Below are 18,493 nucleotides of genomic sequence, written 5' to 3'. Positions count from 1 at the left end.
TGACATCAAACGGCACATCAAGAAATTAAGTAGCCGTAGTAATAGGAAGTAGGTTGTTCATTTTTAAATATTTATCTCCATTTTATAATAACCTTAGACGGGAAGTACCTGCTGGCACAGTCGTCCACCGTCGGTCCAAATTTAGAGCTCCTACCAGTTGGGCGTGGTCAGCGGTTCCGCCTCTCCAGCCCCTCCCTCGACACGGCCAACCGGCGTCTCCTCCTCCGCTTCCACTACTACATGTGGGGCAAGCACATCGGTGTTCTGAACGCCTTCGTGGTGGTGAGGGGTGAAAGGAAGAGCCCCAAACCAATATGGCGGCAGACCGGACCTCAGCAGGATATGTGGTTGGTCGGAGAGATCAGGTTGCCTGTTAATTCTACAGTAAAGGTAACATTTTGAGTTCATTATTTTATTTATTTTTGTCATTTCATTTCGAATTAAGTACTTTTCTTCAATTTCCTCTCATGCTGTTTTATTCTATTTCATTTCAATATATTTCGTTTCATTGTATGTCATGCTATTTTATTAAGTTTTATTTCGTTCAGACATACTACATACAGCGAACGCCAATTTACATTTTTAGTTTCCTTTGAAATTTAGAGAAAAGAATCAAAAATCCTTACGTGACGATTGACGATGATATTAATTAAGTCAATTGTACTATTCATACGGTGAGGGAAATAAGAATATATACCATGGCACGCCGAGAAATCATCTACTAGGACAGCAAATTGGAGAGATGATAATCTTGTTTTCATATACCTGTTTTTCTCTGCTTCAGGTCATCTTCGAGATGGTTAGCGGCAGAGGTTTAATGGGTGACGTTGCGATTGACGATATTTCTGTTTTAGGTAAGCAATCTACTTTTTCAATTTTACTGCTTTTCTCAAATCTAAATCAAATAATCTACAGGAAAAAAAATGAATTCTTAACAGAATGAAGAATGGTCCGGAAAGAGAATGCGCTCATTGAAATGTCGGACAAGCTGATATTTGGGCTCATATGTTCCATACTCTGTTCGTTTGTACAACCAAACGAAGTGTTGAGCATGTGGGCCCAAGTATCGGCTTGGCATGGTTTTCCTTCCTTCCTTCATACTAATGTTTTATCCTGTTCGTCATCTTCGATGTGTAATACTACTAGAATATAAGAATATTTCTATTTTGTCTACCCTCTATTTTGATAGTTCTTTCATGATTATTATAAACGATATAGTTTCTCATATATATATTACGTATTTCTTACAATGTGTGACCAAAACAAATTTCCATGAATTCTCGTGGATTTGGATATATAAAAGAATTGAATTGAATTGAATTGAATTCTCCATAGAGCATTTTGGGGTAATAAAACAAGTACTGTTCAGTGACCCCAAACGTTTGATATGTAATGACCAGCCCCCTCCCCTCTCCGCCAACAAAAATAAATCGGTACATATCCTTAATTCTATCTAATTTCTTATTTCAGAATACGTGGTAGATTGCACCTTTGAGGATACCGTCTTCAGTAAAGACTGTAACTTCACTCAGGAGGGAAGCGAGAATTTGAGCTGGAGTGTGAACAGCGGGAAGACCCCCACCAAACGGACCGGCCCAACCCGGGACCATACACTCCAAAACTCCAAAGGTATGTTCACTACCCTTATTTTGGGAATGCCCCTAAACGCGTCGATTCTTAGAAGACTTTGACAAATATAACATGAAAATGAATTTTAATTTAACATTTAATAATTTCATCTTTGGCATCCCAGGCGGAAATTATTCCTCTTTAAATTTTGTTATTTCGAATGCAAAATGTAATATATGTTTAACTAAATGACAAAATCTTGTTTTTCATGGTTCCTTTCTTTGTCAAACGTATGTATCCATCATTTGATATATTTGCTTATACTGTTGTGTGCTTTGAGAAAATTTGAATAAAATGCATGATCCCTATGTACCAGTTACAGTAAAATTAATATACAATTACAATATAAATAGAGCCTTGTGCAGGCCATAGCGGTTTCATGTTACGTTTCATTGATTTCAGGAAAATATGTTATCTTAGAAGGAAAGGCATATATATAAAAAAAAAAAAGCGGTTTAAATTCGATTATATTAAACCAATGAAATATATTAACTTGAATCTTTGTTCGTAAGCTTTAATTAGGTTAAAACAAATTAATTAGATTAAAATGATCGAAATAATTTAATTTTTAATATTAACTACTTTCATAGTATTGGGGTAAATTGAATTTGAATTAACAAAAAGAATGTAAAAATTCAAGTGGAATATGTATCAAATCGACGGAAATAGGACTGCCAAAAGGAACCAATGAGATCAGACTGAATCGGGTATGAAAAAAAATCGACCTGATAGAAGTGCATTAAAATGGTGTGTTGCTAGTTTTAAGTGGTTTTAATTTCCTCACACCGTAGGGACGTACATGTACCTGGAAGCAACGACCAGGACACCGGGACAAGCTGCCCTCATCAGCCCCGTCTACATCAAGGACGCCGGCCCGGCCTGCAATGTCTCCTTTTTCTATCATATGTACGGCGACCACATAGGGTTTCTTAAAGCTTACGTGAAGACGTCGCCGAACTCGACCGACCTCGGCACGCTGCTATGGCAGAAACAAGGCGAGCAGGAGAAAGAATGGTTGGAGGGCGTCACCAACGTTGACAGATTTGGAGGACGTTATCAGGTAATGACATTGATCATTCATAATTATCTTTCTCCTTTAAACATCAATGAAATTTGTACGATCTGACCCTTTGTGGTTGTTGTTGTCCTATTGTTACGTCAGAATTCTGTAACAAATGTAAAAAAAACAGTCAAATTAATTAAACAAATACAAAAAATAAGTAGATAACTAAAGTTAACTTATATTGCAGATGCTTCAGGGGACCAGGGAGGTGAGCTCCCTGGGGGACTTAACAGAGTAACGATTACATTGCTGTATGTATATTTATGTGTGAGTCTACTTGAGGTACGCCAGAGTGGCATTATTTTGGTGAGGGGGCAGTTTCCCGTGCCTCCTGGATCCACCGATCATTTGAAAATCCTACTAGACTGTAACTTGCTTTTATTCTCCATACAGATAGTACTGGAAGGGGTACGAGGCCGTGGAACGTTTGGCGATATTGCCATTGATGACTTCAAACTGATAGGACCCGGATGCCTCAACCAAGATTATTATGATATGAGTAAGTGATGAATCCGGTGCATGAATTTATTGTTTCTTGGTTTATTTGGGGTTTTATACTTGTTATATATATCTGTTTGACTTTTGTTATAATATATTTTGTGTATTAATTCTGTTTTGTTTTGTATTCCTTTATTTGTATATGTTATCATAGAGCTCATTCATTGTTTCGATACCCCCCCCCCCCTTTTGAAAAGAATGATATTAGATGTGCTTGGTTTTTAGTTGTTAGATAGGCTTACAATTCTGCTATGAAGACTGTATACGTGAACTATGAAGCAAAGAAAGAGGTTGACAAAATTACATATCTGGCCAGAATGTTTTCCTCTGGGCATGGATTAAAAGTTAAGATTGCTGTGCAGTTTGCTTACGTTCGCACAGACAGAATCATTGTCTGACAGTTAAAATATCTGGCAAATATGAGTAGATACTTAACAAGATTAATTCCTGTTTCCTTTCCTGCTACAAAAAGGATACTTTGATACAGTGATACAGTGATTGGCTGTGGGGTTGTTCCATTCTTTAATACTTTCACAAATTGACCACCAAAAAGGCACTGCCCGGATTTGAACCGGGGATCTCCTGTTTACTAGACAGGCGCTTTACCAACTAAGCCACAGCGCCGCACACGATAAACATTATCATTTTGAATCAAAGTCCACTATTGTTTTACTAGGCTCTCTCCACAATGTTCATTTTGAAGCTCAGTTCAACGACGTCTATGAAAAAGGTTGTAATGTAAAGACATTTCTATGCACGAGCTTTTCTTTTCGTTTTTTTTTTCAAATCTTTCCTGTATGACTATATATCAATAATTTATTTTGTTTTCCATGCATATAGGCCTCGGAACCTAAACAATTGAATTAAAAATTATATCAGGCATGAGAGCATGTAATACACCAAACATCTGTTGCAATTACCTAAATGGTTTAGAGATCACTCAATATTTGTACAATATTTGGTAAACCAACAGACGTCCCTCTTGTTTGTGTGTATACATGATTGTGCTGGGTTATTCTGTATAATCAATGCGTGTATATCATTCTACGTTTTGCTCCAAGCACTCCAATCTCCCTCTCTCCTTCTCTCCTTCTCTCTCTCTCTCGCTCTTTCTCTCTCTCTCTCTTCCTCTCTCTCTCTCTCTCTCTCTCTCTCTCTCTTAATCTCAATCTCTTTCACTTTCGTTCGACGAATCACTATACATTTTCCTTTTCACTAGTATGGTGGTGGAATCTCTTTTTCGGGCCTAACACATTAACCCTTTTGTGTGGGAAGAAAAAAAATTACCGTGAAAATACAATATTACAAAAAGGCACTGCCCGGACTTGAACCGGGGATCTCCTGTTTACTAGACAGGCGCTTTACCAACTAAGCCACAGCGCCGTACATGTTAACTTGATTTAGATTCCAATCAAATAAAATTATGACATAAAAGACAGCAACAATCGAATGATAAAAATAAGTCCCACCTATCCGCTAATGATAATTATGTCTATATTCACATTTAAACTTAGGTCTTTTTTATTTATTAAAACAAAAATGATTGAGGCCTGAAGATATAACGTAATACTCAGCCACAATGTATTCGATTTCTTCTGTGAAATTTTCATACTTTACGTATTTGGAGACGCATAACAATGGCGTGCCTTAAGCTTGTACGTTGAGTGATACCTGTAGAATTCAGTATAATCATTGATGTAAGATCTCAATATCGGGCTCATCTGACACATGGAAAATTAGAACAGAAGCCATAATAAGCAGAAGCTTTTTACGTTTAATAAACAGGAAAATGATTTTGCACTGTCGGCGTACTCATGGGCACATCAATGGACACACCCGAAGAGAATAAAACTATCCGGGATGTGTACTTCGAAAGTGATTGCAAAGACCTTCAAGAAATCAGCTATAGACAATTTCGATGGCCTTGTCCATCAACTTTTGGAATGTGCGAACCATTACAATGACATGAATGATCGGGAGGTCCTGGGTTCGAAACCAAGTCAATGTGATTGTGCCCTTTGGTAAGGAATCTACCCTCATGACCAAGTCCCTCTGAGAGTACTTAATACCCCCTTCACATACAATGATTTTTCTTACGAGTCCTTATGGATCACCAACTCGTAGTCAATCGCAAGCATCCGTAAATAACTCGCTGGTATCCGTAAATAACTCGTCACAACTCGCAACAACTCGCAGACACTGTTAAGGATCCGTGTAAGGATAGGCATATTTCGCGATGATGCCTAACTGATTTGTAATATTTTTTTCTTCATAGTATGATTTTCTGATTTTTATAAACTTTTCATTTAGACCGTCCGGATTTATGTGCCGATCAGCCATGTCGAGGCCATGGCGTATGCACAAATACGCTGGATGGATACTTCACATGCAACTGTTCCGCCAACTGGACAGGTCAAATTTGTGATACTGGTAAGCTTGCTCTCTTTCCCTCTCTCTATCTTGCTCTCTCGTTACATCTGTCTATCACTCTCTCTCTCTCTCTCTCTCCCTGTCTTTCTCTCTCTTTCTCTCTTTCTTTTTCTCAAATTCTCTCTCTCTATCTGTCTGTCTCTCTCTTCCAAACTTCATTATACTACCTTATCTACCTATCTATCTGCCTCTTTTTCGCCCCTCTCCTTCTTTCTTCCTCTATCTCATCTTCTCTCTCCATATTTTTTAGTCTTCTGCTTCCCCCTTTCTCACACTCCCAACTTTTATTTGTCACTTCAATTGCCTCTATGAAAATATTATTTTAATTTTTCTGGATTTTTCTCGAGAATATGAATAGTTTATGTATATCAATAATTGCAGGCTAATCTCCCTCTCTCTCTCTCTCTCTCTCTCTCTCTCACTTTCTCTCTCTCCCTCTCCCTCAATCTTTCTATATATCTATCTGTCTATCTATTTCTCTTTCAGAGGTAAAACCAGGTGCATGCTCCAGCAGCCCTTGCTTGAACGAAGGGCAATGTGTCGTCGTCAATTATACCGGCGACGCCAGCAAGACAGGGGGAATACAGCCCCCTCCCCCGTTCTCCCCCGACGTGACTCCGGGACAGAACATGACGCCTCCCATCGGGAACCAATCTGTAGCGTTCGGGAATCAGACGGTACCTAGCGGGAACTGGTCGATGTCCGGCGGTAACGAAACGATTACTAGCGGCAACTGGTCAAATCCGGTTAGAACCAAGGTTGAAGCGGTTACAGCGTTTACGTGCGTCTGCATGAGTGGTTGGAGTGGGTCGCTTTGCGATAAAGGTAAACGTTCATTACAGTTCAATCCAGTTCAGTTCAGGTCATTTAAAACAAATTCCGTTCGATTGAGCTCCATTCATTTTGTTCTGTTCTTTCTTTAATAATATTGCTTCTCCAAATATTTTCATATAAGTTTCACATTATTTGTCAAGCCCTATATCTGGTCTGATCCGATCATAAGTTTACGAGTGACCACGGCCGGGTTTCAATCTCTGTTTGCATTCTTACAGTTGACGTGACGTTTGATCCATGTCTGAACAACCCCTGCGCACATGGAGGAACCTGCCGGCTGAATGGCAGTCAGTACACATGTGAATGCCCCCCTCAATGGAGAGGTGTCAATTGCGAAGACGGTAAGAATTAAATGACGACATTTTTTCCTCTAAGAATGACGAGAAAGATTGAGATTAACGTCGTCCTTGTCCTACTTTTATTCTAACTTAAATTGAGAAATATAACTTGAATGAAAAATTGGTCGTAAACTAGTACATTCAAGAATAGAATAAGCAATTTCTCAATTTAACTAGTTTTTTTCTTCAAAAGCCATCATTATTTGTTGTTAGGATCCACATATTTCAATAATCTAAATAAAGTTGTACAAAAGCATTACGGATGGATAAGTCTTATTATGCAATAATGAGATGCCATATTCGATATTTCGTGATTTCTTCAACTGAAAAGTATAAATTCAGACAGGGGAACATAAATCGATCAAGAATTGGAGCTCCCAAAGTCTCAAGAAGGCAGCCCAGCGTGTGGTAGACCCACTATAAATTCGGATAGTTTTATTTGTCCAAGTTTGCTTGTGTGGGGGAGTCTTTGCCAGCTCCGTCATAAAGACCAGTCCGTAGTTAGCACATGGTACAAATGACCTCAAAGATCTTTTACACCTGGAGTAATCCCGCTTTTGTATTATGTTTCGCCCTCTCAAGGAGAACACACCCTACGGTGATCCATACAATATACCGTCGGTGCATAAATGAGTAATGATAACATAACTTCCATGAGTGCGTATCCAGTATTCGTCTGGGTGGGTGTTCCAGTTTTTAAACAAATGAATTTTAACTACGCATGCGCAGACTGTATATACCAACTGGCCCATTGTGGATTCATTTCTGGTATAGCTTTGGGATACGTCGTAAAAGTTACAGAAGACTTTATAATGTCCGACATTCATGCCTTAGATTTTAACGAGTGCGACGTCAGCGCAAACCAAACCAACCCCTGTGAAAACGGTGGTACGTGCATCAATGACGTGGAAGGGTTTAACTGTACCTGTCCCGACGGTTACTCCGGGGACAACTGCGAGATCGGTAAGGGGTGCTGGGTTTTATTTTATGGCAGACACTCAGTGCCATAAAGCTTGATCCATACAAAATATTGATCTTTATGGTATCAAAGGCCTGCCATACATGTAATCCCCCATGCCCTCATTGGTTATGATCATGCAGCATCACCAAAAACATGGCAACAGCATGAAGGCACAGCAACCCACCGCGTTGTTTTCTTCTCTCTTTATTGCTTCATCTTGTGTATTTCGTCATAGCACGATTCGGCTGGTTTTCATTGCTTGATTGATTATATTTTACTCGATTGATTACATTTGCTCAAGAATTCCTTTTATCTTAGCACGTTGCTTCAATTAATCTTTCTTTTTTTTCATCTGCTTTGTATAACCATTCAATTGCGGTTACCAATGCTTTGATCACTTTGCATATTTTATAAAAAATTCATCATTAACGCTTTTTATCCTCATTGATTAATTAAGGACATGCGTAGTGACCATTTTGGTTCTATTTATTGATTGCTTGTTTTTTAATATTTGGAATGGTCAATGGCTGCTACTTGCAATATAGGAGTTACGGAATTATGCCAAAGGTCCACTCTCGCTACTTATATCTAACTTCAAGAAGCTCCGACGCCGATACCGAAGGCGTCGGAGCTTCAGATGGTGCCCCGAAAAACATTCAAACAGCGGGTTGGGCGACATTATCTCAAAATATGCAAAGGGAGTAATTACAATTTTGACTTACTAGGTTGCTCGACTCCTCCGGGCATCTATCTGGCAACTTGAAATTATAATTTGAAGAAGCCTTCGATTGGATAAAGGGGTAGATTCTTCGTCCTACCCAGACGATTTTCCATGTTGTATCGTCGACGAATAGAAAGTACGCATGCGCGGTAAAAGAATCACCCCCTTTTTCCAATCGAAGACTCCTTCAAATTATAATTTCAAGTTGCCAGATAGATGCCCGGAGGAGTCGAGCAACCTAGTAAGTCAAAATTGTAATTATTTCTTTGCATATTTTGAGATAATGTCGCCCAACCCGCTGTTTGAATGTGTTTTTCGGGGCACCACCTGAAGCTCCGACGCCTTCGGCATCGGCGTCGTAGCTTCCTAGAGTTAACTTATATCATTCTATTATATTCACCATTGTGTAAAACAGCCTGCAAGCTGATCAATGTTATCCTATTAAAAGATGTTTTAATAAATAAATAAATGAATAAATAAATAAAACAATAACCGAACAATTTGTTTATTATTGGAAATAATGGCGATAGTATTAGTAGGGACTTTTAGATTTGCGTGGACTGATACGTGTGACGTCCATTCAAGGCAGTGCATTAAAAGGACGTCGATCGTAGCAATCCACGTTTTCGTTATGCAAATCTAAAAGCCCCTAATGAAACAAACTCTACGGCCCGCAATCTACTAGATATTAAACACGACGATGGGCTTAGGTTTTTCTTTAAAGGGCAAGTCCACTCCAAAAATAACTTACTTTCAATAGAAGCAGAAAAATCAGACAAACCAATCAAAAAAAAATGTTGAGCAAATCGGATAACTAGTAAGAAAATTATGAATTTTTGAGTATGTTAAACTATAGAACGATTAGAATCACAACACAAATTGCCAATATGGTTATCAGTTTGTAACGTCATGTCCTCACTATTTATCAATTGCTTTATACAGTTTAATTTCATTACTTTTTATCCCCCAAAACTTGATTTCCCCATGCCTTTGCCCAGGTTATATAATTGGTATCATATTGCGTGCATGATATTTCACAAAATCTTTTATGAGCTTTGAAGAATTGATACTATTTTCTGAATATTGTATATTCATAATTATTGATTTGTATATAAATAGTTTATCGAACTTCACATTTTTTATGATTTAACTGGAAACAATTACTCTATATTAGTGCATCCAAACAAAAACATAATTATACTATCAATCTAACTTGGATGCTGGTGTGAAGAAATTAGATTCTTAGGGAGAAAATAGGAAATTTATATTATCAATATAAAGAAAATAATTAGTGGATAGTAAGGACATGACGTTACAGACTCATGAGTGGTTGCCAATTTGTCTTGTGATTTTCAAAGTTTTTCATGTAATTAAGAGCTCATAACTTTCTTAATAGTTGTCAGATTTTGCTCAAACTTTTTTGATTGGTTTGTCTGATTGTTCTGCTTCTATTGAAAGTAAGTTATTTTTGGAGTTTAAAATCGGTTTAAAATCGGTTAAAAAGGAGGTTAGTATGAAGTCGACGCTTTTACTTTGGTAAACGTGATTTTAGACCCATGGTTGGAAAAATCTGAATCTTTTGAAAAAGGACCAAATTATCATCATTGCTGTTTTTATGAATATTTATTGTTAACCGATTGTTTTTCTATGTTATTGTTGGTTTTACAAATCTACTAATTCCTCAAATATTCCTTCAAAATTAGCATGTACCGACCAACACCGTAGCTGTGCCTTCTGGGCTGGATCCCGTGAGTGTGAAAAGAACCCGAACTACATGCTCGTGTACTGCGGGTTAAGCTGTGGAGTGTGCAAAGATTTCGGTAGGCAATAATGACAAAGAAGAACGCTCTTAAAACTTTCAAAATGAAGCAATTCAAATTCTTTTCAACTACTCAGGACTTCTTCAACATTCTCCTAATCGATTCCCCCATATTCTACCACCATAATTTTGGTATGAAATTTCAAACCGCTGGAGTGTTTTGTTACGCCACTTCTTTACAACCACTCAGAACTTCTTCAACATTCTTTTAATCGATTCCCCATTGTTCCACCATAATTTTAGTATGAAATTTCAAACCGCTAGTCCCCCCTCCCCGTACTTATTTTCCTAATTCCTTCTTTCTTTTCTTTTCTTTTGCATTGTTCTTTTACACTTCTAATTCCCTTTAATTGTAAGAATATGAAATATGAGAAAAATGTTCACAAATGGTTACTCGTAATCAAAATTCTTATGTTCGTTTGTATAACTATTGCGTTACATTAACACGATCAACTTCTCCTGTTTCTCATTATGATCCTTAATTAGGCAAAATGGATTTCATAAATGAATTCATACTAGAGTGTCTCTAATCGGAGTACTTTTTTTAGCAATATATACATGATAATATTCTCAAGTGGAAACTATGAAATAATCACCCAAAATAATCTTAGTGTGTATTATGCTTTTTCTCACCCTAGTTTGTCAGGATAACGACCCCAGATGTGAGGGATGGGCTGCTGAAGGCGAATGTGACCAAAACCCCTCCTGGATGCTTGAACACTGTCAAAAGAGTTGTGTCGCTTGTATCGACGGTGAGTGCTTATCCGGAACTTTCTCCAACGACAGTTGTCCCGGGGTTTATTTCGAGAGCTATAGGGTTAAGGTTAGGGTTAGGATTCGAATGGGTTTAAGGTCAAGTTTACGGTTTGGATCAACGATCTGATTGGGTTTTAAGGTTAGGGTTAGGTTTTTGATTGTTTTTAAGATCATGCTTAGGGTTAGGATCAGGGTTATTTTGTTGTAATATATTCGGTCCAAGGTTAACGTTTGGGATTCATTTAGTGTCAGGCCTTGGCCGCGGAGCGAAGGATTGGTTTGATATGATTTGATTTGATTTGATTGATTTTAAAAAGATATAGGCAAAGACATACATGATAACATGACAAAGAGTCGCCGGAGCACGTGTCGTACGACCCGGTGATTCTTGCGTTTAAACATACACCTAAACGTAGGATTTGATCAACCATTCACCGTCTGCATTTTCACAGAGCATAAGTGTAAATCAGTTTGCGATTAACGGTTTTAAGTACATTTGTTGGCTAAAGGGAACTTTGTACTCATACAATCCGCTATCCACTCTGTGATTACGATTTAGTATTTCAAGTAATTATATGCATCTTAATCGAAGCCACACAAAAAAAACTTACAACAACTGTGTGTAGCTTTTGTAGTGAAATTCAACAACTTAGGCAGAAAGTCTATGAATGGTTTCCTACATAAAAGTAATATGGATCAGATTGTATTTTATTACATATTGTGTGCTAACTGAAATCATTTTTGTGTTCCGATTGCAGACGAATGTTTCTCAAGTCCTTGTTTAAATGGAGGCTCGTGTACTGACGGAAATAGCTCGTACACATGCGCATGTCTGCCTGGCTTCGAAGGAGAGGACTGTGAAATAAGTAAGTATATACTCACTCTCAGGGCGATGAACAAGGTTGATTCCTGGGCCTTCTTATAAAAAGTTGCAATCAATCGCAAATCTTTATATGATCGGGCCCTGGAGAAGGTGAGCTTTCTCAGTTGGAAGAATATCAAAGGAGAAATTTATTTACATTTTTCAATTTCCTATTTATTACGGCCAATGTTAATATTACTTATGCGACTGGTGCTTTCAATATCTCGTGTCGAGCCTCAATAGCTTTTACCGATACACCATTTTTTATTAATTGTTTATACTTTCATACTATTCATAATTTCTTTAAGATTTGAATATGATTATGCCAATTTACATTAAATCTTTATATTTTATGTGTATAATACGCAATCTTTTATATTTGTATATATTGTGATGATGATGGAAATCAATGTAAATTAAAATACTGAAAAGAATAACTATTCAAATGTCAAATAACAAGAAAAATTTGATAAGTTTGGATCAAATGGGGAAGGAGAAACAGGTCTGAAAATGAAATATGAATTTACAAGACAACTGCCAACTCCCTCTCCCCTTCCCTTTCTATCTTCTATCCATTTTATTTCTCTCTATATTATTTGTTTCACCACTCGAATGGGGAGTAGCACTTTACCCCGCGCTCCCCTGTCACTACGCCAAATGTGGAGTAACATTAATGCTGATGAAATTTTCAATTTGCTTGATTTTGCAGACATTGACGAGTGTTCTAGCGCCCCCTGTATGAATGGTGGAACCTGCGTGGATGGGTTCAACAACGTAACTTGCAACTGTACTGATGATTATGAAGGAAATATGTGTGAGCATAGTAAGTAAATCATTTAAAGACCAATGTTCACTCTAAAAACAAATTTATTTTTAGTTATTTAAAAAAATCTAATGTTGATATACATCACTGATAATTTTTAATAAGGTCATGTTACGTTTGTCATTTGTGATAAGGTCATAATACATTAATTTGCTATATGTTTTATTTTGCAGAACTGATAAAGATAAGTTTTCTGGGGTCGTAAATTATCATAATTATTTTATTTTGTGTGGATCTTTTCCCCCTAAGATTACCCCGTTTGATTTATAACGGTAACAATGTTTATTCTCTCTCTCTCTCTCTTTCTCTCTTACCCTCCCTTTATCTCCCTTTCTCGCTATACCATGGTCATCTTTTTGTTGTTGATGGCTATACAAAATATTCACACATATTGTAATTCCTGTATATAATTCACTTTCATCCTTTTATGTAATATTACTATTTCGATACAAATTTCAGTGTTTACAATCAGAATCATATTTCTGCTGTTAATAATGTGCATTTTCGTTAATTTTGATTTCATAGGAGTTGACGAGTGCAGTGAAGCACCCTGTCTCAACGGGGCAACTTGTACATTGACAGACACACACTTTAACTGTACATGCGCGACAGGATTTGAGGGAGAAACGTGTGAAATAGGTAAGAAAATATTCAATTTTCGTTTAATCATGTTGTCCTTTAGTTTTGAATATGAAAATAAACTCGCTTGATCGGGCTAAATTCGTCAATAATTCATTATTTGTATTAGAATATTTTAATTTTCAGAGGATAGTAACGAATCATTTTGCATTTTTTTAACAGCATTTTCGTGAATAACGGACTTAATCTTTTGTATTATTACGTAGAGTATAGTTAATAGTGTAGAATCATATTTAGTTGGCGAATATTAGACAACTGCTTTTTTTCAGGGTATTATTCCCCCGACACGCCCTGGCAGCTGGAAGCCTTTTCAGCTTGCCACTTTTTAACTTTCTCTATAAATTCATGCTCTTCTATAAAAATAAAAAAAAATAATACTAGAACACTTTCATAATTTCATTACACGGTTATTCTCCTTTACTTGTGTGTACACTGTAAAGGTATGGACACTGCGTAGGTGCAGATACAGATCAGTAGCTCGTGTAAAGTGGGTTAGGATATGGCTATGTATCTCTTTGCTGTATAAGCTATGACGAATATTCTATTTAATATTTGTTAACGATTTTATTTTTCATCCTAAATATTCGCACAGATATCGATGAATGTACAGATTCGACGTGTTCAAACGGGGGCACATGTACCGATCAACCGGGTTATTTCGTTTGCAATTGCACCCAAGAATGGACGGGCGTAACGTGTGAACACGGTATGGTGCCAAAGAGCACATTTCTTAAGATTGTGTGATATTTGCCAAGTATTTTCCCAGGATGTAAACGAGAAGTCGATACAGTAAAGACATGAGAAGTGTTTTGTAAACAGGGCACTTTCTTTTTTTTTTTTTTGTATGTTTGTATGTTTGTTTGCTTGTTAGTTGTTATTTAACTGAGTGATTGCTAGATAATTGATACTTTGTTTACTTTTTCATATTGAGTTATGTTGGCAATAGCTTCACCAAACGTTTAATCAATTTATTTAAAGGGTCGAAATAGCGGATTCCCACAGAGGACTCTGATGAGCCAATTAAGCATGTCTTTCGTATTGCTTTATTTTGTTTCATAGATGCCCCATTTCTTCTTTATACATCATATAGAATAAAAACAATTTCCACAATCAAACTTGATTCATACGTAATAATAAAGCAGAAACCTTGTCGTAAACCCTTTATAGCTCCTAGTTCCGTAATTCATTTCCAACACCTCTAACTTGCGAGATTCCTATGTTCAGACCTAGTATAACACACTGGTGCCCGAACAAATTTTAATCATAAAAACATTGAATGTCATTTTAAACCCTGGAACCTTCAATCTGCTTCTAGTTGCACAAACAACCTCTTCTACCTTACCTAATTAACAGCGATACTGAAACAATATTGCCAAGCAATATATATTATGTAACTGTTATACCTTTAACATGACTCATTCTGTGACTGTTCCCTCTTTCTTTCTTTCTCTCTCTCTCTCTCTCTCTCTCTCTCTCTCTCTCTTTCTCCCCCTCCCCCCCCCCCCCTTTCCCTCTCTTTCTTTCTCTCTCTCTCTTTCCCTCTCTCTCTCTTTCTCCTCCTCTCTCTCTCCCCCTCTTTCCCCCTCTCTCTCTCTCTGCCTAAATGACGTGCGTCTAGGCACCGATCCTGAATTAATTTGTATGACTCATTGCTTTACTTTTATCTCCTCAAATCATCTCCAGATTTTAACGAGTGTCACAGCAACCCCTGTATCAATGGAGGCTCTTGTTTCCATGGCATCGGGCAAGCACTATACTTTTGTAATTGCCTGGATGGATGGGAAGGAACAAACTGCGAAGAAGGTAAGAAGGAGGAGGAGGAGCTGCTGTTCATTATTTTATAAGATCTTATCATACAGCATTAATTTTCTGGACGCGAGAAATTGTTTTGGCAGGAGGGGGGGGGGGTATTTAGGAATCGGTTCATGCACACGAGGCGTAATTTTATTGCGTCATTATCTGCGCTAATTAAATTTATGGAGGCAGTTAACGCATGCGTCAGTAATCCAAAGTAACACAGCACAAGCCGTTGACGTAGTCTTCCGTCATTTAAAGAATTGCCACGTGCAAGGCGTCATTCTAATTTTTGTCCTTTTTACAGTCCCTCTCTCTCTCAGGTTCCCTCTTTCATACTTGTTACTGACAGTTTTTTGAAGTAGTAGTAGTAGTAGTAGTAGACGAAGTAATAGTAGTTGACGTTCTCTTCGTCGTCGTCGTAGTAGTAGTCGTAGTGGGAAAGGTTCAATGTTTCTAGTTTTGTATATGTATATGTTAATATGTACAAGAAACGATGTAAAGTTCCTTCTTATCTGATACATGTATTAATATTTTCCCTTTTCCTTTCCACAGAGATCAACGAGTGCGCCGGCCTTCCCTGCCAAAATGGAGCGACTTGTATTGATGCTTTCAACGCCTTCAGCTGCGCATGCGTATACGGGTGGTCCGGCACAACATGCAATATCAGTAATATTTTGCTTCCATGGATTTCGCTATGTAGTTTTTAACATTTACTAGCCTATGAATATGCAGCTTAAAGAGATTGCTGAATACTTGTCATAACATTATTTGATTTAATAAACTGTATAGCAAGTGGAAATGGTTGATTATGTAATACATACGGAATTGATTTATACTTTGAAATTAGAAAATGATTAAAGTGAAACGAGATTGACTCATTTTTGTTAAGAATCGCATGCACTGCACACGGAAAACGCAAAGTTAAAAAGACGAATACTGGTTAACTTTTGAAATTTGTAGCCATCGTGATACATCTTTCCTTGAAGATATATTTTCGAAATTGAACCAAAATATATACAATTTCTAAAATCAATTACATTCAGCACTCAGGGATAGATTTATAAATAGCAAACATCAACCAATACAAAACATTGTGATTATATCCCTACATCAAAATAGACACTATTTTAATATTTTTCCTCCTCCTCTTCTTCTCCTCCTTCCTCTTTTCTCCTTCTCCTTCTTTTCCTTCTTATTCTTCTCCTTCTTCTTTTTCCTTTTCTTCTTTTTCTTGATTTGCAGATATTGACGAATGTGCAAGTGCCCCATGTGTTAACGGAGGGACGTGCATTGACTACATAAATCGTTATGACTGCCTGTGCGAAGTAGGACTTGGTGGTTTCAATTGTGAAATAGGTATGCAACTTCGATCTTAATAGCTCGTTTGTTTGATTATTTTGTATTAATTCATCTTCTTCTATTTATCAAATATTCACAGCTTTAAAAAAAAACAGGAAAATACTTCGAAAACAGTAAATACCGCACAGTGAACACAGAGCCCTCATCGTTCAAAGCAAAGCAGTGTGTACATATGCATTTCCTGGTGAAAGTCAAACTTTATGATTTTTGAATAAAATAATGCTGTTTCTCAATCATCCTCAAAATCCTCGAAAGTCAGAATGCTTGTAAATCAAAATACCTTTCAAATGACAAGCTTTTGAAATAAATATATCCTCAGCACTATTTTCTTTCAAAAATGATTTATGAATAGCAGGTTGACTTTCCCCATGTCTTTTGTACACACTGCCTGGCGATGAGGGCTCTATATATTCACCATGTGATATTCGCCGTTTCTGAAGTCTTTGTTCTCTGTGTTTCAAAAGTTGCGTCTGACTGTTTTGGGGGGCACTGCATGTATTTAATGACACGCTATGTTTAGAGACCATGTTTTCATTGTTCCTCTCCAATACAGCTCACTTGGTATACATTGCGGTGTCACGGCAGTGTAATTTTTGTCAGATAAGAAGTTGTTCCTTTCCTCAACCTGCAACCATTTAGTTTAGTCAAGCATGAATCTCAGCTTGGTTCCTAAAGTGTTTGTTCTTGTTTTATTTTGGGGTTCATTCTATGTCTTATCATGCAACTGGCGCGTGTCCTCTATGAAACCCAATTTTGCATACCGTAAATACTAAAGATATGTGCCCCACAAATGTGTACTTGCCCCTCCCCCATCCCCTCCCCACTCCATCACTCAAATTCGGCATCTGCATAATTGATGACCTTTTCGGAGGTTGGAAGATATTTTTCGGAGTTGTGGCTCCCCTTTAAAAAATATTCGATCTGTCTACCTCTGTCAGTCATGATTACATGAACATTCCATTGTATGTTGATGAGGCTCATAACCATGGTTACTTGCGGATGAGAGTGTGGCTTAGACTGATGATGACGATGATGAGTAAGAGTATCAATTTACCACCTTGACTTTCACCCAAAATCCGAGCATTTTTCCCTTTTTAAAGGTGAAATACAAATAGAACATGATGAGACTGATTTAGTCATCTTTACGTAACTCATCCGTATTTATGTATTATCTATGAAATTTAACCTTAACGAGTCAGTGTCCCTCTTCGCGATGCGTTTCATATCATGTGTGCGTCAGGATATGACGTCATTGATCACGTGTCGGATGATCTGGTGCAAAAGTGTCTTGGCATGCAGCGTCAAGGTTCTTATACCAAAAGAAAAAAGTCAGGAGGGAGCCCAGGATTTGGCAACAATTCAGGTTTTGACAGAAGTGATTCATAGCCTGGTCACTTGTATTCTTTTGTCTTTTTTCTTTTTTTCTCCTCCCCCGCCCCCCTCCTCTTATTTGTTTACTTCTGAAAAGGAATTATAAACTATAGTTTCGAAGATTAACATCCATAAACGTCTGTCAGGCTGAGAGGTGACACTGGTGTTCTCCATTTAAGAATATGAAGAATGCTTTCATTTATGAAGAATTACAAACTTAAAAGGGTTAGATTTGCCAATGATTTGTATCAACATTCCAGTTTCAAAATATCGCCTTTGTATATGCTTGGTCAACCCACTATCCCTATATACATCTATACATATAATTTAGGCTTAGTTTTGTCACGTGGTGCATGAAAGAAAAGCAACCATCAAATAAAAAGGCACTGACCGGATTTGAACCAGGGATCTCCTGTTTACTTTTACCAACTAAGCCATTAGTTTGAAATGCTTTCTAATCAAATTTCTATTTTTCATAACGACTATGTTAAAGAGATGAGACTATAAGTCAGTAATATTTTCCAATTGAGATATACACTTCATGACCATCTTTAAAGCACTTTCAGTGCAAAGTTGCTGGCACATTGGGGATC

The 18,493-nt window shown here is 37.4% G+C and overlaps 1 protein-coding gene and 2 non-coding genes across 6 annotated transcripts in view; 1 reads left to right on the top strand and 2 right to left on the bottom strand.

The window, feature by feature from the left end:
• Positions 1-18,493, top strand: part of LOC576643 (fibropellin-1) — a 60,746-nt gene that overhangs the window by 17,046 nt on the left and 25,207 nt on the right. For 2 of the 4 annotated variants that reach the window (XM_030977010.1, XM_011662412.2), the window contains 18 exons: positions 98-390; positions 785-854; positions 1,471-1,629; positions 2,421-2,689; positions 3,086-3,191; positions 5,501-5,620; positions 6,107-6,445; positions 6,673-6,795; positions 7,627-7,755; positions 10,178-10,294; positions 10,932-11,045; positions 11,808-11,915; positions 12,621-12,734; positions 13,260-13,373; positions 13,966-14,079; positions 15,057-15,176; positions 15,723-15,836; positions 16,413-16,526. In XM_030977010.1, coding sequence (XP_030832870.1) covers positions 98-390; positions 785-854; positions 1,471-1,629; positions 2,421-2,689; positions 3,086-3,191; positions 5,501-5,620; positions 6,107-6,445; positions 6,673-6,795; positions 7,627-7,755; positions 10,178-10,294; positions 10,932-11,045; positions 11,808-11,915; positions 12,621-12,734; positions 13,260-13,373; positions 13,966-14,079; positions 15,057-15,176; positions 15,723-15,836; positions 16,413-16,526 — 2,637 coding nt within the window. The remainder of the gene's footprint in view (positions 1-97; positions 391-784; positions 855-1,470; positions 1,630-2,420; positions 2,690-3,085; positions 3,192-5,500; positions 5,621-6,106; positions 6,446-6,672; positions 6,796-7,626; positions 7,756-10,177; positions 10,295-10,931; positions 11,046-11,807; positions 11,916-12,620; positions 12,735-13,259; positions 13,374-13,965; positions 14,080-15,056; positions 15,177-15,722; positions 15,837-16,412; positions 16,527-18,493) is intronic. The other 2 variants (XM_030977011.1, XM_030977012.1) reach the window with 2 other exon arrangements.
• TRNAT-AGU lies at positions 3,742-3,814 on the bottom strand. The gene has a single exon. It is a non-coding gene; the product is annotated as a tRNA-Thr (tRNA).
• On the bottom strand, positions 4,501-4,573 carry TRNAT-AGU. The gene has a single exon. It is a non-coding gene; the product is annotated as a tRNA-Thr (tRNA).

The sequence above is a fragment of the Strongylocentrotus purpuratus genome, unplaced genomic scaffold, assembly GCF_000002235.5.
Source record: "Strongylocentrotus purpuratus isolate Spur 01 unplaced genomic scaffold, Spur_5.0 spur5_scaffold_9, whole genome shotgun sequence".
Lineage (NCBI taxonomy): Eukaryota > Metazoa > Echinodermata > Echinoidea > Camarodonta > Strongylocentrotidae > Strongylocentrotus > Strongylocentrotus purpuratus.
This window is presented reverse-complemented; position numbering and strand designations above follow the sequence as displayed.